The sequence below is a fragment of the Euprymna scolopes genome, chromosome 46, assembly GCF_053919585.1.
Source record: "Euprymna scolopes isolate OS-2025 chromosome 46, ASM5391958v1, whole genome shotgun sequence".
Classification (NCBI taxonomy): Eukaryota; Metazoa; Mollusca; class Cephalopoda; order Sepiida; family Sepiolidae; genus Euprymna; species Euprymna scolopes.
The window spans coordinates 43,574,608-43,602,481 of NC_136527.1; the positions used below are offsets into that span (position 1 = coordinate 43,574,608).

General features: G+C 33.5%; 1 protein-coding gene across 1 annotated transcript; it reads right to left on the minus strand.

The window, feature by feature from the left end:
- Positions 1–2,247: 2,247 nt before the first annotated feature.
- On the minus strand, positions 2,248–13,476 carry LOC145270575 (uncharacterized). Its single transcript, XM_080126206.1, has 3 exons — positions 13,029–13,476; positions 10,215–10,582; positions 2,248–5,350 (listed from the first exon to the last, which is right to left on the minus strand). The coding sequence occupies exons 2-3, from the start codon at positions 10,308–10,310 to the stop codon at positions 4,259–4,261; spliced, it is 1,188 nt and encodes a 395-aa protein (XP_079982332.1). The 5' UTR covers positions 10,311–10,582; positions 13,029–13,476; the 3' UTR covers positions 2,248–4,258.
- Between the last annotated feature and the right edge of the window lie 14,398 nt (positions 13,477–27,874).

Below are 27,874 nucleotides of genomic sequence, written 5' to 3' on the forward strand. Positions count from 1 at the left end.
CAATATTCATTAATACTACATTTATTTGCTTTATAATAAATAAGCACTTCATAATGTGTTCATCCTCAACTAATCCAGCAATAGTCCATGGAAAAAAGAAACACAATTTTTTAATGCTAAATTACGTTTTTTTTAAACAACCAGTTTAATACTTAATTTATTTTCTTTATAATAAATAAGTACTTCACAATGTGTTCATCTTCAATTAACCAAACACGACTTTTGTAGATATAAACATGTTTGTTGCCAAATTTGGTTTTCCTCCATTTTTCATTTTAAAAAATGTGTATATTTTAATTAGCACTTGCTAACTGGTGACCATAATATGCATTGATGTTGAATTTGTTTTCTTTAAAATAAATATGCCCGCCACAATGCATTCTTCACCAACGATGGTCATTGAAAAATAAACAAATTTTTATGGCAAATTTCGTATGTACATGAAAAGATTTTAAAAATACAGAATAAAACTTTTTAATCCAAAGTTAAATAAAGGTAAATATATATTCTAACATTTTGTTAACTTTTTTTCATGTTTTCGTTCCTCGAACAACTGAAAGAGGTTAAGAAATGATTGAACACCAAATGTTATATCGCTGATGACTTGGATGGGCGTGGTTACACGAGCAGTTTTGTTAATGTTTCCAAACCAATTGATTTCGACGAAAAGAGAAAAGTGTGAAATACATGCCACACAAAGTATTTTCATCCAATAATAATCGATAAATTATTCCAAGTAAAAAAATTCGTTTGCATAAATATAAAACAATCCCACACAATTTGGTTAACTTTACTTAAAATAATGAAAATGTCTAACATTTTGTTAATTTTATTTCATGTTTTCGCTACTTTAACAAAAGAGTTTAAAAATGATTTAACACCAAATGTTATATTGCTGGTGACTTGGGTGGGCACGTTTAAATGATTTAGACATGAGAGAAGTTGTAAGTAACTAAGTAGAAGTACATCCCATACAAAATATTTTAATCCAATAATAATCGATCGATAATTCTAAGTAGAAAGATTCATTCACATAAATATAAACCAATCCCACAAACTATAACTTCTACACAACTTACGATCTATACCGAAGCTGTATATGGCTAATCAGTTTATACTTGTTAAGTTTTTATCGATATCCTGATGCTGCAACACTAAATGATAATGCCAGTCTAATTTCTAATATAAGTAGAACAACAAAAATTGCAACAGTTATTAGTTTGTTTTTCTAGATAAGAACATCACAGAGTTACACATTGTTTGTATCGTTTAATGCATCTCTGGAGATAGCATTTGTAGAAGCTGCATAATCTGGAAAACGCTTCCCCTTCAAAAACAATTTTCTGGCTTCAAAATGTGAAAATCGGATGGTGCAAGGTGATGCAGAGTAAGTGCATGGCAGAGGATTTCATAGATGTCTGCGCTTCTGATCTCGAACAATGTGTGTTTTGCATCAGTGTGATATTTTGCAGGGGGATATTTGCTGATCTGGCCCAACATTTTGATTTTTATAGTTTACTTATATTTCATGAAAACTAAAGCATAATAAGCTCCTGTAAATGTGGATACCGGTTTAACAAACCTACAGTGAATATTGTTTTGGTACAGTATGGTAATCGACGCGTTTTTGCTTCTGGAAAGTTGTGAGCAACCAAGAAATTCATCCGATAATTTCCACAACCCCTGCATTTATCCTGACTTTTTAGGCGATTTGGCAAATAGTCAAGCATGGATCTTCAAAAAAGGTAGCCTCACTATGGTTGAGAGTTGCCTCATCAATGACAGATGGAGGGCAACCAAGTCTATGTGCTGTTGCTGCTACAGATTTCATGACATATTGGAATTCACAATAACGTTTTACAAGAATAATATGATGTGACATCATTTCTAATTTCATCACGAGTTTCTCATGGTGTGCGTGATTTTAAATAAGACACCTGATCACTGCATGGCACTTGAGAGGCTCCATTTCTTACTTAACTAATTTCAAAGATTTGTAAATCAGGAACCACAATTAGTTTAGAGTTGTAATTTGCCACAACTCATACAGATATAAATCATTGCATATGCAACATTTCTACTAGATCAGACAGAAAGAAGTGGGTCAACGTCATTACTTATTGAATCTTCCTCGGATTTAAAATATCATGCACAATAAACATATACATGAAAACAGCAATGACAAAAGGTTAAAACCTGAAGCAGATATTTAGACATGAATACTTGATATAAAATAGATGTTTTATTGAGATGTATTACATTTTTAAAAGTAAAAAATAATTTATATTATATATTCTTTTGGGTGGTTTTAAAGATTTACACGAGAATAAAAACTTTCTTTTAAAAGTAAATTATTATATAACAACAATACAAACACACACACTACAATATACAAACACACATATAACAAGAATACCAAAATATGGTTTTAACTTTTTCAAATTTTATCATTTGTGAATGGAAAATACTACCAGATGCCAGACATTCACAAAATTTCAAAACAATACAATTGTGTTCATATGTTTGTCTAAAGCTGATTTCATATAAACAAAAGAGCTACATTACAAAAAATATTTTCAGTTTTTCCTATTTTACTTTGTAGGGAAAATCAAAACTTACTTGGCTTGCATCTGTGCGTGCTTCAAAGGGTCGGTTGTGTAACAAAAAGTAGAAAAAAGGACTAAAATTGTTGTTTACATGTTTGTCTAAAGCTGATTTCATAAAAACTGTTAAGTTGTATGCGCTTTCATTTTAAAGATTTACATAAGAATAAAAAATTTGTTTTTTTAAAGAAAATAATTGACTAAATTAAACGATCATATACTGTTCTCTCCTGAGAAAAAAGCCACATATGGCTTTTTTGTTTTTCTTATTTTACTCTGTAGGAAAAATCGAAACTTACTTAGCATATGTTCATGCTTCAAAGGGTCGGTTGTGTAACAAAAAATAGAAAGAAAGACCAAAATCTTTACACGCAATGGGTTTTATGGATAACGGTCATGGAAGCGATGCATAATGTCGCCATTTCTATGCTAAAGAAACAGGTGAACTAAAAGAAAAGACATGTACAGAATAGAGGACGAGTTAAAAGAAATGTGTTACGTATGTAGGCATGTACAAGTAAACTTGAAAAGTATTGAGTTTTGGAGTTGAACGATTTGACAACATAATGACACGTTTTGGAGTTAATAGTTTTTATAACAGAATGTCTGCTTGTGGATGTAATAGTTTTGACAACAAAATGTCGACTTGTGGAGTTAATAATTTAACAACAGGGTGTCTTGTGGATTTGGACATTTTGAAAACAAAGTGTACCTTCTGGAGTTGACAGTTTTCATAACAGAATGTTGACTTTTTGAATTGGAAGTTTTAAAAACAGTGTCAAATTAATCTGATAAGTCGAAAGACTCATAAACCAAAGGGGCCCTTACCTGGGACTCACACTTGAACTCTATAAGAGATACATAGATATCTTTTATTTTAAAGTTCTTTTGTATTCAGTATATTTTTACATATGACACAACAAATGTTCCTTTTATACAAATCTCTCTTGTACTTGGTTCATCAGGTATATTTGCCAGGTAATTTTTTAAATTCTTTTGTCTAATTTAAGTTCCTCCTATAATTACAGGAATATAGATTTTCTAAAGATTACAGTTTCTTTTCTCTCGTACATAAAACCCTGGTATTTCGTTATATTTTTCTCACTCTGTTCAACTAAATATTGTTCCCAGGACTTGCTGTAGCATTCAATATTCAACATTTTAGAGATGATGTGGATATATTTACACAATCCATTGTATTTGATTGTATAGTAGCCATCCTCTAGCAAATGTCAAATGGCCCAAACTAACTTCTCTGTTGTACAAACTACAATTGTCATGCTGAGATCCTTTATCTTATTATGGAAGATCATCAGATATTGTTTCCTATATGTGTTAGCATATGATGAAATAAATCTGACCTCTGTCAAAAGGAACCAGGTACTTCAAAACAATGTGGTTTGTCTCTTTTCTATTGATTTTCCTCGGGTTTTAAGTGCTATTATTTGTATTTATTTTGCACTTGGTTCATGCGGTATATTCGCCAGATAGTTTTTGAAATTCTTTTTCATTAGCATGGTTGTTTCTATAATGACTGGTGGGATTGATACCTTCTTAAGATTCCAATTTCTTTTCGTGTCGTACAGAAATCCTTGGTATTTTGGTATTTTCTCCCTCTCTGCTCTGTTAGAGCAGCACCAACCAGGATGCTTATTTCAACTAGAGTTGCCACATTCTCCTTCTAGTCCCATACCACTATGTAAGGGTTTCTTATGTGTTTTCATATGACTTAACAAATTTGACTTCTGTGCAAAAGAAGAACAACAAATTTTACATGAATGTGGCTTGCCTTCTGTATGTGTTTTCATATGACTAAACAAATGTGACCTCTGTGCAAAAGAGGAGCCACATACTTCACAAAAATATGGTTTCTCTCCCGTATGTTTTCTCATATGAGTCAATAAATTTGTCTTCCATGCAAAAGAACAACCACATACGTCACAAGTGTATGGTTTCTCCCCGGTATGTATTTTTACATGACTCAACAAACTTGACTTCCATGCATAGGAAGAACCACATACTTCACAAGAATGTGGTTTCTCTCCTGTATGTGTTTTCATATGACTCAACAAATTTGACTTCCATGCAAAAGAAGAACCACATACTTCACAAGAATGTGGTTTCTCTCCCGTATGTGTTTTCATATGACTCAACAAAGTTGACTTCTCTGCAAAAGAAGAACCACATACTTCACATGAATATGGTTTGTCTCCCGTATGTGTTTTCATATGACGAAACAAATGTAACTTATGTGCAAATGAATAACTGCATATTTCACAAGAATGTTGTTTGTCTCCTGTATGTTTTTTCATATGATTAAACAAATTTGATTTCCGTGCATATGAAGAACCGCATACTTCACAAAGATATGGTTTCTCTCCTGTATGTGTTTTCATATGATACAACAAAGTTGCCTTCAGTGTAAAAGAAGAACCACATATTTCACAAGAATGTGGTTTCTCTCCTGTATGTGTTTTCATATGATTCAACAAAGTTATCTTCTGTGCAAAAGAAGAACCACATACTTCACAAGAATGTGGTTTCTCTCCCGTATGTGTTTTCATATGAGAAAACAAATGTGACTTCCATGCAAATGAATAACCACATACTTCACAAGAATGAGGTTTGTCTCCCATGTTTGCTTGCATATAATTCCACAAAAAATATATGCAATGGATAGTGTGATAAATTCCAATGACGAAATTTTCTTCTGATGCTGTAATGAAGTTGTTTTCATTGCACAAATTCTGGAAATATAAAATAAATATGAAAATTTCGAGAAATTTAATTTTTTATGTTAGTTTTCATAAATATAAATTTATTATTAATGAAATTCAAAACAAAATATGTATAGTTTTAATCAATACTGGTTTGTTAATTTGGTTCTATTTTCAAATATTTAACTAAAATTTTTTACATTCTTTATTTTTAGAGATGAAGATTTATTAATCATTTTATTTTGATTCTTCAGAACACTGTTTTCATCTTGGGTGTTATTTTCACAATGTTTCTATGTTACCTCCGATCTTATTCAGGTGTATTTTGTTGAACTTGGAATATTTCTCTTGAACGCATAAATCTATATAAAATTCTTTGATACTTCTAAAGTCTATCAGCATTCTTTGGGTCATTTAATACGGTTTTAAATTTTTTTCCAAGTCGATTTTCGCTGGGTATATTCGGGTAATATTTTGGAATAGTTTGTTTTTTTATGGCATTTATATTTTATGGTAAAGGTTTGCTCTTTTTAGGAAATTTAGAAAAGTTTTGGGGCTTTCTTTTTTGAAGAGTTCTTTTAAGTTTGTTGCCTTGTAGTAGTGTTGACGGATGTGTGTGAGGTCATAGCAGTCATCAATCAAGTAGTAATCAAGTAAAAGGTGTTTCACTGTATAAGGTTTGTGACATGGTATACTGTTGAGAGGTTCTTCACTTTTTAGTATGTAGAGTTATGTAGGTGTCTCCTATCCGGTTATGTGATAAGGCTACTTCGTTGTAAGATTTTCTGGGATTTAGTAGTTTTTTTTAAGTATAGGTATAATTTGGAAGAGTTTATTGTTTGGCAATTGTTCCAGTCATCGCAAACAACACAAGAGCATGCTACTCTCATGTTTTAAACAAAGGGTGCCATTAGATAATTTGAAATCCTATTTTCCATCTCACCGAGGATTGAAATTTCAACGTTCAGGAGTATGTAACTTACAACTGAATTTTACCAAGTACTCTAACCATAGCAGCACAGATTCTAGCAGACAATACGAGTAGGAATTTTAGGAATTTATTTGTTTTTAGATGTTATCACTATTTATTACTACATATTATATTTATGCACTGGATTCTAAAGCCAGCTTGATCTTCACCGTTCTTCTCCAATTTATAATTTATACTTCATCCCATAAAGACAAAAATGAAAGAAAAAAATATTGTTTTTGGGTCAATTAATGCTGTATATATTATTTGAACTTTTTAATACTTCTGAAGTCTATCAACATTCTTTGGGCCATTTAATACGGTTATAAATTTTTTTCAAAGTCGATTTCGACCAATTAAAATAAGGTGCCCTATATCCAAATAGAACTAATAAGCATGTCTCCTCCTTGTGACAATCACTAGGAGTTTATCTTCGTCGACCTAAAGATGAGGCCGAGGATGAAAATTTACTTGTTTACATCCTCCCAGAATATTATCATAGGTAACATTTGAAACGTATTCAAATTTCATAACAAACACATGATCTAAAAGTTAGATACACAGGTTCTTTTACTCATAGTCGAAAGAAAAATAAAAGTTCATACAAACAAGAGGGGGATAACAGTTCCTTACTTAATTTCCATGGACACAAGCCTTCCTTCAGTCATAATCAGAAGAAAAATAAAAGTCCATAATAATAGCAAAGAGAGAGTAACAGCAGTAGTAATAAATAACAAGAAGAATTAACAATGAAACATACAATTCAACACCAAGAAAAATTAATAATTATTGAAAAACTAAAATAATCTCATTTTTTTAAAACAACTTTAAAAATCTCTGGATTAAACAAATTATCTTTAAGAATTTCTTGTCAATCCTACATTCATGCATTCATTACACGAGAGCACGCAACTAATGGCTATCGGCCTTGTTTCTTAAACTTTCAAACTACCTGAATTAAACAACTTTCCAGAAGGGTCTTACCAGCTGGAATAAATTATGAAAGAAATTAGAGATATAATACTCAGATTTTCTTTACATGCTGCTTATATAATTCAGCTATCCCAAAACACATGTTCTTGTAATATAACGTGCATGGTGCTAATGTGAGAAAATCAGCAGCAGCTGTAGGATAGCTGACCAGTGATAATATAAGCAGCCGCCGTCTTAGCACATATGTAAATAAAGAAAGTGTGCACATGCTGATGTCATGGGAAGGAGAAGAGAACAAGGCAGAAAAAAGACAGCACACGATGAGAAAACAGCAATCAGATATCAATGGCAACACATCAAAGGCTGTAAATGACAAAGTTCTCTCTGATTCTCTCTCCTCTGATCTTGCGCACGTGGTACAGTGAGGGAAGAGGTGGCTGGTTACTTTTAATGCATCTAAAACCAAGCTTTTATCTTTACATCATCAATGCTCTGATCCCCATCTGTCATGAATTGAAATGGATGGCTCTCGTCTTGGGAAGGATCCATGTTTTGACAAGCTTCTGTGTTTGACCTTTACTCCTGATCTGAAATGGAACATGTACATCAAGTCTGTTGCCAAGGTCGCTGGAAAGATGGTGGGATCCTTCTACCGCTCTAGAAGATATCTCACTACTGATGCAATTCTCTATCTATATAAAAGCCAAGTACGTCCAAGGATGGAGTACTGTTGCCATATCTGGGCAGGAGCTGCTAAAAACAGCCAATCCTGCCTTGAGAGAGTACAAAATAGACTTCGTGGCTTAGTGGGGATACCCTTTTCTCTTCCCTGCAACCTCTCTCCCACAGAAGAGACGTTGCAAGCCTATCTTTGTTTTATCGTTATTTCCATGGCAGGTGCTCGTCTGAACTCCAATCTCTGGTCCCCCTCGCCAGTCTTTTACAAAAAACACCCGTCTAGCTGAATCCACTGTCAAAAATTTCCCCTACTCTATATCTATGCCTAAATCAAAACGTAGATTCCATGAACAAAGCTTCTTTCTTAGAACTGCATGCCTGTGGATCTGTTCCCTCTGCCTGCTTCCCTCCTGACTACAACTTGGATGTCTTCAAGTCCAACGTAAACAAATTCCTGATGAACCGATCTACACTAACGTACTGTACTTACAATAACCCTTATCCCTGAGTGGCTTCTGGGCCTTGATAAGTGGTGACCGCCTTGTAAAAAAAACATGCTGATGTCACAGGAAGGAAAAGAGAAAAAGGCAGAAAAAAGGACAGCACATGATGAGAAAAGACAGCAATCAGACGTGTTTTCATTATGCAGTGAGGCAGTATGTGCTGCAGTGAGACAGAAAGTGGTAACGCAGGTGAGGAAAATGACAAATACAAAAAGGGCATTTCTGACAGACATGTACAACGTGCAAGTGATATATTTTTAAACATAGTCAAAGCGTTGTTGGAAATCACTGGATTAAATGCTTGTGTATTCACCTAAAATAATCATATTTTATGTCTTTCCTTCTAAATTTGTTCCTACGATGGTATCAGATTATGTGCAGGTGCGAGTTTTTTTTTTTAAATGCATGGTTAGAGTACAAGAGTTACTTGAAAATCCCAGTTACTTTGAATATTTGGTGTGTAAGCTGTGCAGATTACTGCTAGAAGTTGACTCCCTTTCTAGCTTATCAAATAAAAGACCATTTCTTATGAAAGCCCCATTAATAATAATTCCAATCATTTCATCTATCACAGTTAATGTCCCACAAAATACAAAATAGTTTAATTTTTATCTCGTCTTCACTTTTCAAATCAGAATTAAAGTTAAAGTGTACGAACACAATCCAGTAAGTAAATATTCATCAAATGTTATTTTTACAATGTTTGCATAATAAATAACACTAAAGATGAGAACAGTAGTCTTAATAATCTGAATAATACAAAGAATCATTCCTCATCTAAAAACTTCAGAAACGTAATCTTGTAATTTGTTTAAGAATCATGATGATTTTTTTAAGGTTTGTTGCTTCGTTTAATGTCTATGATCTTCCAACCCCCCCGCAATCCTTTACAATGACGACTTTTATGAATTTTTTTGAGAGTGCTGAAAACGAATATGTACTAAAAAAAATGGTGCAGAGAAATAGTTTTCGTGATATTAAGAATTTACTTTTTCAAAGAGTGAAGGATCACATTTAAATATGAATTAAACGTAAATGAGCACCCACTTTATGGCCACCTAAGGTAGGGGTCAATTTTTGCCTTTGTTTTTGGGCGAAAAATATTTTTCGTTTTCTTTTCTGATTTCCTCTTTCAATAAAGACACAAGGATATTTAAAAAACAAAAAATATATAATCTGTATAAAAACACATGTAATTCCTTATGTTATCAGTAGTGACTATTTTTGTATGTGCAAATGTGCACATATGCAACAAACAAGTAGTTTTCCAAATATTAATCAATGTAATTCCTTATGTTATCGGTGGTGGCCAATTCTGTATGTGCAAGTGCATACTTAATTGGCCAGCACTGATAATAAACAATTACATTTTTTTATATCCAGACACTTACTTGTTTGCAGCAAATTAAAATGCGATATTCGTTTTCAGCATACCCGAAAACCTAAAGAAGTTTTAATATTAAAGATGATTGTAAAGGTGAAAAATAAATAAAAATTAACCAAAACGGCTTTCAGGCAGGCCAACAAAACAAATAAAAAAAATTATCACCATGTGGCCAGAAAGTGGGTTCTTATTTTACATTAAATTTATATAGAAAATGTGAGAAAAAAATTTCCTCTTTCAATAAAGACACAAGGATTTTTAAGAACAAAAATAAAGTATAATCTGTATGTAATTCCTTATGTTATCAGTAGTGACCATTTTTTTATGTGCAGGCCAACAAAACAAATAAAAAATGTGGCCAGAAAGTAGGTGCTTATTTTGCATTAAATTTATATAGAAAATGTGAGAAAAAAAAGTTAAACTCACCTGACTTGAGGAGGTTGGTGATCGGACCAAAAACAATGACGTTTGACTGTTGCTTATATCTACTGCTGCTGCTGCTTCTGATGGAAGTGTTTGCATATGAATGACTGTTACTAAGTATTTAAAGGATTGGGACAGGGTCTTCTTAGATGAAGGAAACTTTCAGTGGACGTTATTATTGCTGATAATAAGAGTACAGAGGTTGGTCTTCTAGCTTCGTGTTTCTTGACTGATCAGAGCTGGGGATACTTTCTATTGATTCCCACATTTTTAAAAAAGTAATTTCCTCATATCATGAAAAATAATTTTCTGCGTCACTTTGGAAGTATATATTCGTTTTTAGCACACCTGAAAAACTATAAAATAATCTGCTGAAAAAATGAAAAAACAAAAGATAAAACTTTTTACTTTAAACTTGTGGAACAATTAAAAATACATAAAATTTATAAATTTTTTTTTTTTTTGGTAAACGACGAAAAATATTTTTTATGCTTAAGTCAATATTAAAAACAAAAACAATCGACATCAAAACGTTTTCAACGATAAATCTACATTTTCATTAGGATTATTGGTTTTGTAAAAGTAGTTATCTCCCTTACATTTTTAACATATTCTGTAAATGTGCAAAAATCGATACTAATTTCATGTAGTAATACTTACGTTTTTGTTTATAATCTGCTTTTAATTAACTTTGTCTGCTTTTATAAAGGAAACGATTTTTCAAATGTGATTGACTTTACAAGCTCAACATAACATTCAAGATGATGAACGGAAGAGCAAGTTCGCAGAAAATAAAATTAAAGAAAAAAAAAAAATTCAAAATAGAGCCGATCTATTTGGTGAATATCATGGATAAAACTAGTATTATTTTATTTAACATTTTAATGTTTACATGAGAGAGAACAGATTACAAGTTTCGTCTTTATTATTTCTCTAATTCTTTGCATGGTATGTGCACTTTAAAGACGGAAACTGATAACAGGTGAACATAGTTTAGAAAGCCGACTTGTCATATTTTTATGTATTTCCGATTATTTCTTCAGTGTGTTTGGAAAGTTAATCTCTATATTAGAAAAAATACACGTGAAACAAGTTTATAATGAAAACTGTTTTCATGATGGCTTCAAAGATAATTAGTAAAGTCTTAAGATATTGAATTAAAAAAAAGATGGTTTTATTAGCCCCTTCCCTCGAAGCGAGATTTTAGTAACAGATCTAGCTTTGCAAAATAAAAACAAGAGACAACACGTCACAGATAAGTCTTACATAAGCCCCAAAATGTAAGAAAGTTGATGTTAATTTATACCTAGTGGGGAGGGGAGTGCCCGGCTTTGCCCAGTTGTTAAATATGCTTAAATATGATATTTTAAATTTGTTCAGATTTCGTATATATGATTATAGAGTCGTGATGTCAAAATTAATAAAAAATGTATTTGGGTGTCATCAGCTAGAATCGAAACCAAAATCAAAACTAGTATTCAAAGCTGGTGACGTTACCACTGTACAAACGTGACACGCATATGAACTGATTAAAAATAAACGAAGATGAATTTAAAAAATGTATAACGAGTTTTTTTTAATTTTGACCCTATAGAACTCATGAAAGTTGTGCCAAGTTGTAAAAACTGACCGTGGAATCACTAACTTCTACATGTGTGACTCTGTGTTTACCCATTTATAATCAGAATCTATCAATTTTAAGACCGAAAATTACATGTGAAAAACTACATTTAACGAGATTACAGATTGATAGAAGGTTTCCACCAAGGCACATCCTCACATACATAACATAAAAATATAGAAATAACTCCGGAAAATAACGACACTTGACAAACAACTCGAAATCACTGTATTAAGATAAATAACATTTATTTACGTGTTAGGAATATTAATTTAAATCGTTCGAACATAAATGTTTTCTTGTAACGAGTGTTCATTATGCAGGCTTAGTTAAATGAGGATCTCGTGAGAATAGCATGAAGTTTAAGATTACTGATTTTTATGAACAGAGTGTTGTTACACGTGGCTTGGAATTAATGTGAATATTTTCTGAGAGAAAAACGGTCATTAAATCATGTAAGCAAAAGTTTTGTGATAATTTTTATCATTATAACCACATTAAATATTTTTAATATTTTTTGTGCAAATATTGAATGAATACTGCTTATCTGTTCCTGAAATATAAAAAAATATGCTTAATTGTTAACATTTATGATGTTTTATTTTTATATAAAAAGCAAATAGAAATTCATGCGTTATTTTTTTAATTTAAAAAGACAATAATTTGCGATTTTAGTCATCATATCGGTGTCAATGGACACATGTATCCATAAAAATAAAACTGAGTTTTTAAAGAAAAGCAAATAATAAAATCCATTCAATAATTGATATTTTAAAGTTTATTATCCATTTTCATATTAAGTTAAATAAAATGACAAAAAAAAAAAAATAAAATAAAAATAATCCACGATAAAATATTTAGTTTCAAATACAAATAACGACCAATTAAACGACGTTTTATTTACTGGATATTTTTCCGGAAGTTATATAATAAGTTCGATTTTTAATATTTTTAATCCTTTTAATTAACACACGCATATTGAGTAAATATTGGTAAAATAAACTGAAAGAAACAAAATAAAATTAAAAAAAAAAAAACAAGAAGTTATAAAGGCTGAAAGCATAAGGAAATGAACAACACAGAGCTATGGGTAAAGAAAATAAACAAAGTTCGCAATTAAGATGAAATAATAGTAAAAAAATAACGATAAAAGTATTTAAAGTGTCTTTAAGAAGGAAATATATAATGCTTCTTACCGGAACTTGCTTAAAATGACGAAGGACAACAGAAGATTAAAGACAGCGACATGTGGGACTAGAACAATTAGGGAATAAGACACTGATCAACCTGCCGGTGTCGAGTCAAAGGAAACTCTAAAGAAAAATGTCCGGCCAAGGGAGATAACTGTTAAACGGACATAATGCATGGAAAATAGACAACTATTTTAGAAAGAAAACAACTTTTATAATTATTTATTGTAATTTGTTTATATTTTTAAAAATATGTTTGTGGAACTTAACACTACTGTTTTGTCAAGTAAACTACTTTTAATTTATTCGATTTCGAAATTTATTTTCACTTAAAAATATCCGTGTATTTATGTTTATATATTAGGTACGAGCAAAATGGGCGGATAAAGATAAGGGGGACCTAGTTTTGCTTTCATACATTCATGTGCTCTGTCTCTGTTTTCGCGTCATTCTGTCTTTGTTGGGACACTTGGATTCAAAATGTTCCTTCTCATTGCATGCATGGCACAATTTCCCATGGGCTGGACATCTGTTGCGCTTTGGCACGTGTGCGTAGCCGCAGAATAGGCATTCTCTTTTGGAGACGGGTTCCCTCATTTGACTGGTTTCACATACCCTCATCACCTGGGCTGTATCTGCAGTCAATCAACAGGCAAAAATCACTGCTGACACAAATTCTTTCAATTGACTTTGCTGCTTCTCAAACGTCAAATGATTTCTCTTTCCTCTCCCACCCACAAGTGATCTGTTTTTATGAGGCACACACACATGATCCCGCGAGACTTTGTTCACTACAAAATGTCACGGCTGCCACAATGGACTCTTTCTTTCTTTCTTGACGCGTGTGACTCACAGGACAGACAGACACGAGGTAAGCCATTTTCCTCACACTCCCCCTGATCTCATGATCACATAGATGGCAAGGGGGTGGTAATCATCTTCACCAGGTGCTTCTTCGAGGAAGGACGACACACGCATCATCTTGACTTGGGCTTTCATCTACGGTCTGAGGGTCGAGCATCTCTGTCTGTTCTGGGAGGCTACTAATCTCAGAGTCACTGTCAGATGATGGTGCTGCAATCCAGACTGATGCCTCACTGATTTGCTCATGTTGTCTAGTGATGTTTGCTTTAACATGACGGGGCACGCCGTCGACCCGTACTGCTTGTGGGCTGATTATTTCAGTGACTTGCCCAACTCCATACCTTGTCGTGCACTTGCCTCGCAGATTTTTGATCCACACAACATCCCTTTTCCTCACTCTCTCTCCAGCTACTTCCAGTTCAGGTAGCGGGTTCGTCTCTATACCCTTCACTCTGATGTGATATCTATGCAATGTATCAGCCAGCGCTGTAGAGGGCGAAACATCATCTTTCGGGCTTACATTGTACAAATAAACTGCCTCAAACACTGTTCAGCCTGATCTAGCTGCGATTGTTTTGACAGTTTGATGATTCCGTTTAATGATCCAATTTCCACTAGGTATATGGCCGCATCGAAACCTCAGATGTATTCCCCAGCTGTCAGTAAACTTCCTAAACTGCTTACTAGTAAATGCAGCACCATTGTCAAGCAATATCTCTGTTTGAGGTCCATATTCAATAAAAATATTGTTTAGTTGATGGACAATAGTGACTGTATCTTGTCGACGCAGCATATGCCATATGGCAAACCTTGACGGACCGCAATCAATGAGAGTCAGGAAATCCTTGCCATTGTGGTGAGTAATGTCTATCACTAGCCGGCTCCAGTAGCTCCTAACTTCCAACTTCCCCTTTTCCCAGCGAACGGGTGCCGGGTCAATGGACTGGCATTCCACGCAGTTTTTGACCACTTCCATGACGTCTGCTCTTTGCACTCCTGGTTCAACCAACTTAGCAAAATATAGGGTCCGCTTGATTCCAGGATGCCCGCTTTGTTGGTGGATTTCCTTAATCTGATTAGATTGATCAGGGATCATAGACGCAGCACAGGGAGGGTGTGTAGGTTCAACAGTTCTTTTTATGGCATCAAGCCATCTTGGAGGTACCCTTGTTAAACAATCTGCCTTATTTATGCTGGATCTGACCAGAGACACCTCCAGTGATAGTGCATATTCGTTCACCAGGCTCATGATCGTGTTGAGCCACCGACGGATGAGCATCTCGCTTGTTGCTTTGGTTCGCACTCCAGCCTATCTGGTAAGAGTGTCTGAAATCCACTTATGGACGTAAGCAGAATCTGTGAATAGTCGCAAGGTGGTTGTCTTTCAAAGGATTGCCAAATTTATTCCCTTGATCACTGCATCGAGTTCTGCCAGGTTAATGTGTTGGGAGTCCTTTTCTGGGCGCAACCAGCAAGCGTCTTCCACTACGGCTCCATCATGAACTAACGACATGCCAATGGCAAGAAAGCTTGCATCAACCCATACACTATGGTCCTGGCTATCAACACACCATCTGCCCCATGCTGGACTTCTTTGTGCACTCTGGTGAGGACCTCTCTGACCATTGTATTGAGAGAGGCGTCATAAATTTTGTCATCTCATCCGGTGATGACGTCAGAGGCTCTGTGTTTGATGAATACCACTGCAATACGAAGCCAGCCATCCACAGGAAGGTATCCAACCAACTTTCCACACAATGAAAATACATTCCGTCGCATGAAAACACAGGGCATACCGTGGATTTCATTGCCTCGTTTCCAACAAATGACATTATCTTCTTCCAAGACCTGCAAACCGAGCACTCTTGCACCCTCCCTTGCCTTTCTGGTTCCTTGCTGAGAAGGCCAAATTTGTGAAGATGTGTTTACGTTCTTTTCATTTCTTCATCCACATACACATCGTCAATTGCCCACTTAATGCGCTCATCCTTAGTCAATATAGCGTCAACAATTATTTGCATAATTGATGGTGCCACATTAAGTCCAAATCCCATGCGGGTTAAGCAATACCTTTCTCCTTTGATGAGTACCATTTGATAGGGCCATAGTGACTGATGGATATGCACTTGAAGGAATGCTTTACGAAGATCCAGCACAGATACATTAGATCCTGCTTGCGCCATTTCCTCAACTTCTCGGTACATACATCCGCGCGCTGTAAAAGGATTTATTTGCTCATTTAGTTTGCGATAGTCGAGTATCGGTCTCACCTTCTGTTTATTATGCTGGATAACTGCCATTAATGGGATCAGATACTTTGGGGGGCCCAATTCCTTCTCTGGATAGGGAACTAGCCATCCATTTTTTATCCAAGTCTGTAGTCCCTTACTGTATTCTCCACAAACTCCCAGGGGAATTTTATATTCCGGAACCCTACAGTACAACTTCCAGGGTGGGTGCTCGTCCGACCATTTCCAAGAAACTGTGCAGGATCTTGTACACTGGTCGAATTCCGCATGAAAGTTAGGCTGTTTCAGTTTCATGGATGCACCCAGAACAAGGCAAGCGTTAGAGAAATGTGCCATACCCTCATCATCAATATGGACACCACCCAATTCTTTAATAACGTCCATTCCTAACAGCAGGTCATAACCAAGGAGGTCCCCGCTCACAACCATGGCTCATACGGTTATTGTAAGCCCATCACCGAATGGCACTAACTCCACAAGAGGCTAGCGTGCTGGAATCTCCCTTTTGTCGCATGTGTCACAGCATGCCTTGCGCACGATAGTCTGCATGCACCCTGTGTCTACGAGTGCAAAGCGTTTATGCCCGTTCACGTACACTCTCACTGCAGGTAGCGCTCTATTTGTCAATGATCTGGGGAGAATACTGCCGCTATAGTTTACTCCCCTTGTCCGTTTCCTGGACAACTCCTTGCTATGTGACCTAGCTTGCTGCACCGGTAGCAACGCATGCATCTTGGCGTTTCCTGAGCAGATGTGTCCTTTACACTGTTTCGGCTTTGGCAGTCCCTAGAAAAGTGGTTTGGCCCGCCACATTTATTACAGTTTATGCCATCTTCTAATGGAATAGATGCTTCTGTGGCTGCTAGCACTGGCTTCACATCTTTTTCTTTTAAAATATTGCAGGCTCTAGCCAACAATTCCTGAAGCCCAATCTCACTAAGCCTTGACAGTTGGCTAATGTCGCCCGGGAGTCCTGTGTGAAAGGCACAACTTAATTTGCGTTCAGTCACTCCACCAAACGGCGCAGCTAATCTCTTTAAATCCGCTAAGTAGACGTCCACCGTTTCATCCAACCCAAGCCACCGTTCAGTAAACTGCCTCCAGGCAATAAAAGGGTCCATAGCAAAGGCTGTGTATAGTGCCTCCTTAACTTCCTCCAGAGTTGGTTAATCCTCGAGCTGTTGATAAATGGAGTATGCCCCCTTGGTCAGCCTCAATGGGATGACAAGCATGGGATCCTTTATTTTGTAAAGTCGGCAGACCAGTTCAGCCTTTTCCCACCACTCAACTACCAAGGGTCCGGTGGAGGAGCTGTCGAACTCCGGTATCACTCTTTAATCAAACTTGTCCATTGCAAAAAAATGGGCCAAAATAACTTGCAGTCAATCAACAGGCAAAAATCACTGCACACACAAATTCTTCCAACTGACTTTGCTGCTTCTCAAACGTCAAATAATTTCTTCATCCTTTCCCACCCACAAGTGACCTGTTTTTATGAGGCATGCGCACATGATCCCACGAGACTTCGTTCACTACAAAACGTCACGGCCACCATGATGGACTCTTTCTTTCTTTCTCGATGCAGGCGACTCACAGGACAGACAGATACGAGGACGTTTGTACGGTAAGCCATTTTCCCCACCCCAATAAGTAACACTTCAAGTAGTAATTTTAAATTTCAGGGTGGAACCTTTACTTAAATAGAAGACCCCCCCCCCAAAAAAAAAACTAATAAAAATAAAATAAAAATAAAAATAAAGGAAAACAAAAACAAATTTAATTTCGATAAAAAAAAAATAAAATAAAGCTGTGTTTTCATTTCGATAATAAAAAACAAACTGAGAAAAATGGGAGAAAAAACCGAAACGTTTCGATTCATATTTACATTTCCGGTGTTCGATGTTTTGCTGTCTTAATTGGAATTCTGAGTAAATTGTTTTCTTGAGCTGAATTACATCCATGGTAAGTAACCAGTCAAGATTATCGATTAACTTTAGCTTTAAAACATGATAAAAAAAAATAATCGAAAATCGATTAAAAAATATGATAAGCTTTCAAAACTACGTTCACCAATCAGTTTCCCCCATTAAATTGTAGGTGCAAGTCTATAAATGGGCCACTAGTAATCTTTTTTACTATAAAAATCTGAAAAAAATCTTTATAATGTACGTACTTGTCACTGCATGAAAATGTCATATTCCAAAAATCACGTAAATCGATCAATAGTTTCTTTTTTATTTAAGAAAATAAAATATTATGAGAAATTTTATCGAAGAAAAACTTCCCACCATCTTGTTTTTGAATGATACACTGCTAGCGACACCTATTGGGAATATGAGATCGGCAAGGGGGCAAACAATCGACTTTCCACACTATAGAAAAAAAAACTTGGAAAATTTATACATTTATAAGTTTTGGAGGATGTTGAAAACGCAAATAACGTTTAAACTTCCAGCAAACGAGTAGTTTCCAAGATATGAAGAATTTTACGTAAATTGAGCACCCACACGTGTAAAACTTGAATTTACGCCGCTGAAATACACATTTGCCAATTTTTTGTTAGCGGAGCGACAACGTGTGTGCGCTCTCTATTTACGTAAAATTCTTCATATCTTGGAAACTACTCGTTTGCTGGAATTTTAAACGTTATTTTCGTTTTCAACATCCTCAAAAACTTATGTCTTAATTTTCCAAGTTTTTTTTTTCTATAGTGTGGATCGATTTATGTGATTTTCGGAATATGACATTTTCATGCAGTGACAAGTACGTACATTATAAAGATTTTTTTCTTCAGATTTTTATAGTAAAAAATATTACTAGTGGCCAATTTATAGACTTGCACCAAATTGTATGTGCAACGAATTAGAAAATTAACACGATAAAAAAAAAAAATAGGAAATCTATAAAAAAATATGATAAACTATTGTTCACCAATATCTTCATTGTTAATGTGTTTGGTAAACTGCAGAAGCATCAGATTAACTTTAGGCTTAAATGTTTCAAACACAATTAAAAAAAAATAATCAGGAATCTAAAATAAATAAATAAATAAATAAATAAATAAAAATACGAAAAGGCGGCTTTAAAAACTATCAGTTTCCGCCATTAAATTGCACGTGCAACGAATTAGAGAATTAATGAAGATAAAACTTGTAATCTGTTCTCTCTCATGTAAATATTAAAATGTTAAATAAAATAATATTAATTTTATTCGTGATATTCACCAAATAGATCGGCTCTATTTCGAAATGATTTCTTTTTTTTATTTTTCCTCTTCAATTTTGTTTTCTGCGAACTTGCTCTTCCCTTCGTCATCTTGAATGTTAAGTTGAGCTTGTAAAGTCAATCACATTTGAAAAATCGTTTTCTTTATAAAAACAGATAAAGTTAATCGAAAGCAGATTATAAAACAAAAACGTAAGTATTACTACATGGCGCACGTATGTGTATTTTTTATTTTCACCTTTTTTTCATTTTTTGATCAGATTATTATCGAATGATCACTAATTTATCAGATTTTGTTTTCAATACTGACTTAAACATAAAAAAGGTCAATACGTAATTCTTTATGTTATCAGTGGTGGCCAATTCTGTATGCGTTTTCACGTCCAGAATTGATAACATTTTTTCTTGATTTTTGTTCTTTAATTTCCCTCTGTCCTTATTGAAACATGAAATCAGAAAGAAAAAGCGAATAATCCCAATGAAAACTTAAACAACAAACAAAAAAAGGTCAATACGTAATTCTTTATGTTATCAGTGGTGGCCAATTCTTTATGCGTTGTCACGTACAGAATTGATAACATTTTTATTGATTTTTTTGTTTTTTAATGTCTCCGTTTCTTTATTAAATATGAATTCATAAAAAAAAAAAAAAATGGCCGCCTTGCTTGGTGGCCATAAAGTGTGTACTCATTTTACATTAAATTTATAATGAAAAGTTATCCCCCACTTTTTGAAAAAGTAATTTTTTTTTATGCCATGAAAACTATTTCTCTGTGCCACTTTTAAAGTATATATTCGTTTTCAGAACTCCTGAAAACCTTAAAAATTCGTCATTGTAAAGATTTTTGGAGGATTGGAAAGACGTGGACCACAAAACAACTTATTTATTTAAAGTAGATGGTCATACACTTTTTGAAGACATTTATGTTTGATTAAAAAAATTTTTATTTACTTTTTTTTCTTGCTAATAAATAGCCTCTTCAGAGTAGGTAGTCCGGTCCATGTTTTTTTTCTTTTTCTTCATTTTGGTGTTATGATAGAGGCAATGCCTCGGGATAGAAGAAAGGAGAAATGTACGTGCTGTTTCAGTGGGTCCACGTGTGTTATGATCCAGTTTCGAGCGGGAATTTAAAGTAAAAGATGGTCACACACTTTTTGAAGACATTTATGTTTGAATAAAATTTAAATGAGAAATTTGAAAACTTTGAAGTGTCGGATATCTATTTTCTATTTTGGTGGACATTAACTGTGATAGATGAAAAGGTTAGAGTTAACATTAATGGGGCTTTCATAAGTGGATGTTCTGAGTTTGTGTAGGGAACATTGTAACTGGCTTGGCTTGCATGTGTGTGTATTTCAAAGAGTTGGTAGTGTAACAAAAAATAAAGGAAAGACAAGTTAAAATGCCAATGAAACAGGGAAATGAGTTAGTAGTATGCTGTCAGTACCAAGGACTGGAAAGGAAGAGAGGATTACCAATGTGTAATCGTTTTATGAATGTTGTCACGTGCTTAGCTTGCTTGAGAAAATGCCTTTTAATGTGTAAGCTAGAAGGGAGGTTGATTGCTAGTAACAATCAGCACAGCTTATAAACCAAAAATTCAAAATTTCAAACCGTCAGGTGTCGGTGCTGCTGCTATAGAAATAATGGTTTCCACCTAGACTTGATATGCTGGTTTTGGTTATGGCTCAGTAATAAAGCAACTGCCACAGTCACTGGGATCTTGGTTTCGAATTTCACTGATCATTTATAGAGATGAGAGTATGTAATGTGGCTCTTACACTCGAACAGTGTTATTACATTTCAAAACCTCAGACCCGCACATTGTCTGGTACCATCGCAGGAACCAAAAAAAAAAAAAGGAAGGACATTAAAATATGACTCCGCATTTTATAAGTGGATACACAAGAATTTATTCCACTAATTTCCAACAACACACTTTACTGTGTTTCAAAATATCACTTTGGTGTCGAACATGTTTCTCAGAAATACCCTTTCATGCATGTCTTTTTCATCACCTTCCTTTCCATTTTTTTCGACCATGCAGATGAGTCACATTTTCTCATTTAAGATTATTGCTGCTTATATTTTCACTAGTGAGCTATCCTACAGCTGCTGCTGATTTTCTCACCATATTCCATGCAGGTTGTATTACAAGAACATTTGTTTGTGAATAGTTGAATTATATATGTGGCATTTAAATGAAATTTGGGTATATGTATTTCTTGTTTCTTTCATAATTTATTTCAGCTGCTAAGACCCTTCTGAAAAGTTGTTTAATCCAGGGATTTTGAAAGTTGTTAAAAAAAACCTGAGATTATTTCAGTTTTTTCAATAAGTGAGATTAATTGGTGTTAGATTGTAAGTTTCATTGTTAATTTTTGATATTTATTACTATTACTCCCTCTTTGCTATTGTTATGGACTTATATTTTTCTTTTGGTTATGACTGAATGTAACCTTGTGTCCATTGTTATTTCTATGAACTTTTATTTTTCTGTCAGCTATGAGTACTCATAGCCAACAGAAAAATAAAAGAACCTGTGTATCTTTTAGATCCCTAGCCATTTATTTGTTATGAAATTTGGATATGTCTTAAGTGTTATCTATGATAATCATCTGGGAGGATGTAAGCAAATAAACTTTTTATCCCCTTCCTCATCTTGAGGTCAAATAAAATAAACTCTTAGTTAATGTCACAAGGAAGAGACGTGCTTGTTAATTCTATTTGGATATAATGCTTCTTACTTTCATCGGTCACTAAAACGAAATCATTTCTCAGAGTAACATATTTGCTGACATATGTGAAAGATTTCAACTGCAAAATCATCAAAATGGTTTTCCCTCCAGAAATTTCCCCTCAAATCATATGAGAAATTCCTTCTCTTCCTACTCTCTAGTTCTCTTTGGATATAAGCCACCTTATTTCCATCCTTCCCTCTTTCCACAGCCAACTTTATGCCTACGTAGGTAAAAGAACATAAGATAGAAGAGAAAATTAATAAAAAATGCAAATTGAACAATTTTCTTGACTATGCAGTTAGTTAATCATCTTGCAATCGTGTTACTAACTGAACGTTCTGGAACCTTCATGATTGGTCTTAGTGGTAAGATTATGGTTGGAGTCTAAGGGTGTATGAAACGTGCTATGTGATCACTGTTTAAAGGAGCCAATATTCTATGGGATATGTTGTTGATATTCTTAACCAACTCAATAGAACTCAGATTAGCTAATATGAATGAGCAAGGCTTGATTGTTTGTTCTTGCAGGTTTTAGTGCCAGTATATTCAGAAACAGTTGACTGTAAAGGTGTGATCACTGTTAAAAGGAGCCAATATTCTATGGGATATTCTTAAACAACTCAATAATGTACAACATTTAAAATTAAATTTCATGCATATATTTTTTTAGCTCTTTCTTTTTGCATTTTCTTTTTCTTTACTTTTTTATTTGCATAAACATAACCATATTCATCTACATCAACATAACCATATTCATCTACATCAACATAACCATATTCATCTACATCAGCATAACCATATTCATCTACATAAACATAACCATAGTCATCTACATCAACATAACCATATTCATCTACATCAAAATAACCATATTCATCTACATCAAAATAACCATATTCATTTACATCAAAATAACCATATTCATCTACATCAACATAACCATATTCAATTTTTATCAAAATAACCATATTCATTTACATCAAAATAACAATATTCATCTACATCAACATAACCATATTCATTTTTATCAAAATAACCATATTCATCTACATCAAAATAACTATATTCATCTACATCAACATAACCATATTCATCTACATCAACATAACCATATTCATCTACATAAACAAAATAACCATATTCATTTACATCAAAATAACAATATTCATCTACATCAAAATAACCATATTCATTTACATCAACATAACCATATTCATCTACATCAACATAACCATATTCATCTACATCAAAATAACCATATTCATCTACATCAACATAACCATATTCATTTACATCAAAATAACAATATTCATCTACATCAAAATAACCATATTCATTTACATCAACATAACCATATTCATCTACATCAACATAACCATATTCATCTACATCAAAATAACCATATTCATCTACATCAACATAACCATATTCATTTACATCAACATAACCATATTCATCTACATCAACATAACCATATTCATCTACATCAACATAACCATATTCATTTACATCAACATAACCATATTCATTTACATCAACATAACCATATTCATCTACATAAACATAACCATATTCATTTACATCAAAATAACCATATTCATCTACATCAACATAACCATATTCATTTACATCAACATAACCATATTCATCTACATCAAAATAACCATATTCATCTACATCAACATAACCATATTCATTTGCATCAACATAAAAATATACAATTTGTTTTGTTTCCAAGAATAATTTTTTTTGTTTTGTTAAATTTCTTAATACGGGGAGCACCCAATGAATAGCCCTTGACCTTTTTCATGTAAATGTCTTGATGAATTGTGGAAACCATCTGATGGTAACCGCATGGTAATTTAAAATTAGCATTATTAAATGACTGTTTGTGTTAATAAAAATTAATTTCTTTTGTTTTTCTCATAATCGGAGGAAGATAAATAAAGTTTTTGTGTATGTACATGCATGACTATACGATATGGGTACGCAGGTATCTGTGTATGTGTATTTGTCTATATATGTAAGTGTATACCTGTGTGTATATAAATATCTATATATCTATGTCTCTCAAGTATGCATGTATTCTGCATATATATATATATAAATATATATATATATATATTTATATATATGTATGTGTGTGTGTATGTGTGTGTGTATGCCTGTGTGTAAATGTATGTTTTATCAAAAGGTGTATCCGATTGGGATCTACAGGTTTTAAGGTTCACAACTGACAGTTTTTTTATTATTATTATTATTATTATTATTGTTATTATAGAGGTAGTATATAATATGCAGGTGTGTATGGCTATTTATATTAAGTATGTGTGTAGATATAATGGTGTCTATGGGTATTTTTGTAGATTATATGGGTGTGGGTTTACGTTTATTGTAAATATGTATATAACTATATATGCATTATGTATATATGTGTGTCTATGTTTATATATGTGTATATATGTACGCGGGGGTAATAGAGTATATATATATTTACATGTATTTATGTATATTTGTGTGTGCAGAAGTCAGTAGTTTTCTTGATTTTATATTTATATTTATTTTATTTTTATATTTCTGTACATATGTGTACGTGAAATATACCAACTATATATATATATATATATATATATATGTATATATATATGTTTTACTTCTAGAATAGAGTGTGTATGTAAATTGACAATGCCGGCTTAACTACACTAGGTGATCATCAGAAGTATCTATGCTCATTGACCACCGACCAGGCGAGACAGAATGTCTGATCCTTCAAGTATGTTATAACGCAAAACCCAAAGACGAGATAGATAAAAAAGAATATAAAAGTGAAGAGAAAATAAGAGGTTAAAATATGGAAAGATAAAAGCTTGAGAGAAATGGATCGTTCAAAGACCTTTCTTATCCTCCCCCACAATATCCCCACCCATATTAAGTGACAAGATTTTTAATTTTGTAAACGAAATAAGGAAATGTTTTTGTGTCTTGAAATGTCAGTTTTCGAGGGTAATTCGTGACCTGAAGATGTAATCTCCCCAGCACGAGTGATTACAGAAATATGTATGCACATATGCAGCTATTAATGTTTCTAGAAATAAATGTAATATATATGTATATATGTGTGTGTAGTAAAATATAGTGTAAACACTATATATATATATATATATATATATATATATATATATATGTGTGTGTGTGTGTGTGTAGTAAAATATAGTGTAAACACTGTATATATATACATATATGCGTGTATAGTAAAAATAGTGATGACATTTAGAAACAAAATAGTTCCTAAAATGTATACTAGGATTATCTGCAAGAACCCATGGTGCTATGGTTGGAGTACTTGGTAAAAATCTGTAGTAAGTTAAATACTCGTGAATGTTGAAGTTTCAATCCTCAGTGATATGGAAAATAATATTTCAAATGACAGGATTTTTACGCAGACATTGCAAATGCTACGAGATGATAACAGTATTCTGAAGAATGAAATAATATGAGTAATCAATTTTCTAATTTGTAAAATGAAGAAATGTGAAAATTTTAGTTTAATATTTGACAATAGATACAAGTTTTGTTAACTAAACAATATTGCATAAAACTATGCTCATTTTATTTTTAATTTGATTAATAATAAATGTTGTAGATATTTTTTAATTAAAATAAACATAAAACATTCAATTTTACCACATGAATTTTATTTTTTCAAATTTATTGTATATTTGCAGAATTTGCAACAATGAAAAGATATTCATTAATGGATGAGAAGGACCTTTCTTCATTGGTAATTGAAAAAGTTTGAAAACAATTGTAAATTTCTTCAAATAAATGATCTAAAGTTGAAACTATTCAGCTTATTATCATATACTCAGTTCAATATACTTTTTGTGGAATAAGATGCAATCAAACATGGGAGACAAACCACATTCTTGTGAAGTATGTGGATCTTCTTTTGCATGGAAATCAGGCTTGTTTAGTCATATGAAAACACACACGGGGGACAAACAACATTCATGTGACGTATGTGCTTTTTCTTTTGCATGGAAGTCAAATTTGTTGAATCATATGAAAACACATACGGGAGAGAAACCACATTCATGTGAAGTATGTGGTTCTTCTTTTGCACGGAAATCAACTTTGTTGAATCATATGAAAACACATACGGGAGAGAAACCACATTCATGTGAAGTATGTGGTTCTTCTTTTGCACATAAGTCAAGTATGTTTAATCATATGAAAATACATACGGGAGATAAACCACATTCTTGTGAAGTATGTGGTTCTGCTTTTGCACGGGAGTACTATTTGTGGCGTCATATGAAAACACACACTGGTGACAAACCACATCCATGTGAAGTATGTGGTTCTTCTTTTGCAGAGAAGTCAACTTTGTTTAATCATATGAAAACACATACGGGAGAGAAACCACATTCTTGTGAAGTATGTAGTTCGTCCTTTATACAGAAGTCAAATTTGTTGTATCATATGAAAATACATACGGGAGAGAAACCTCATTCTTGTGAAGTATGTGGTTCTTCTTTTGCATCGAAATCATATTTGTATATTCATATGAAGACACACGCTGAAGATAAACCACATTCTTGTGAAGTATGTAGTTCTACTTTTGCACGGAAGTCAACTTTGTTGAGTCATATGAAAACACATACGGGAAACAAACCACATTCTTGTGAAGTATGTGGTTTTTCCTTTACATGGAAGTCAAATTTGTTGACTCATATGAAAACACATACGGGAGAGAAACCATATTCTTGTGAAGTATGTGGCTCCTCTTTTGCACAGAAGTCAAATTTGTTGAGTCATATGAAAACACATTCAGGAGACAAACCATATTCTTGTGATGTATGTGGTACTTTTTTTAAATGGAAGTCAAGTTTGTTGAGTCATACGAAAAAACATATGGGGTAGAAACCACATTATTGGGTTCTTTTTTTTACCCGAGTCAATCTGAGCAATGTGTTCCAGAAAGATCAGTTGAAAATAAATCATACATTGTTTACTTTATTTACGAAATTCCTACAGCTACGTATCTAGAAAATGGGGTTACCAGGCCTGGCATAGTGAGATGGATCAAGAAGGAGAATGTGGCAACCCTAGTTAAAGTAAGACTTCCTAATGATGCTGGCCTAAACCGAGCACAGAGGAAAAAATAACAAAATATCAAGGACTTATATACGACATGAAAAGAACCTGGAATCTTAAGAATATATGCATTATCTCAGTCATCATAGGAGCAACCGGGCTAATAAAAAGAATTTCAAAAACATTCTGACGAATATACTCGATTAATCAAGTGCAAAAGCAATACAAACAAAAATAAAAAAATCTCGGTATGATTAACTAAACTAATAGAGAATGTTTGGCATCTGGTAAAATGCCCCATCCCCAGGGGGAAAAACTGATAAGAAAATTAAAGCAAAAGAGAAAACCCACATTCGTGTAAAGTATGTGGTTCCTTTGGACAGAAGTCAGATTTATTGCATCATATGCTAACACATATGGGAAACCATATCTGATCATCTTCAGAAATCCATACATTAAAATTGTATACCAGCATCACATAGCAAGAGCTATTGTATAGGGAGGAAGGTGAGGTGGATTTGATATTAAAACAGTTATATAGTATTGAACAGTCGATAGGTATTTTCTTATAACAGGATCAGCTAAATCGTATGTATGTTGTTTAATCGATTAGATATTGACGTATAAACAGTCATGTTGTATCAGAGTCATCACACGGGTATATCTTACAGTTCA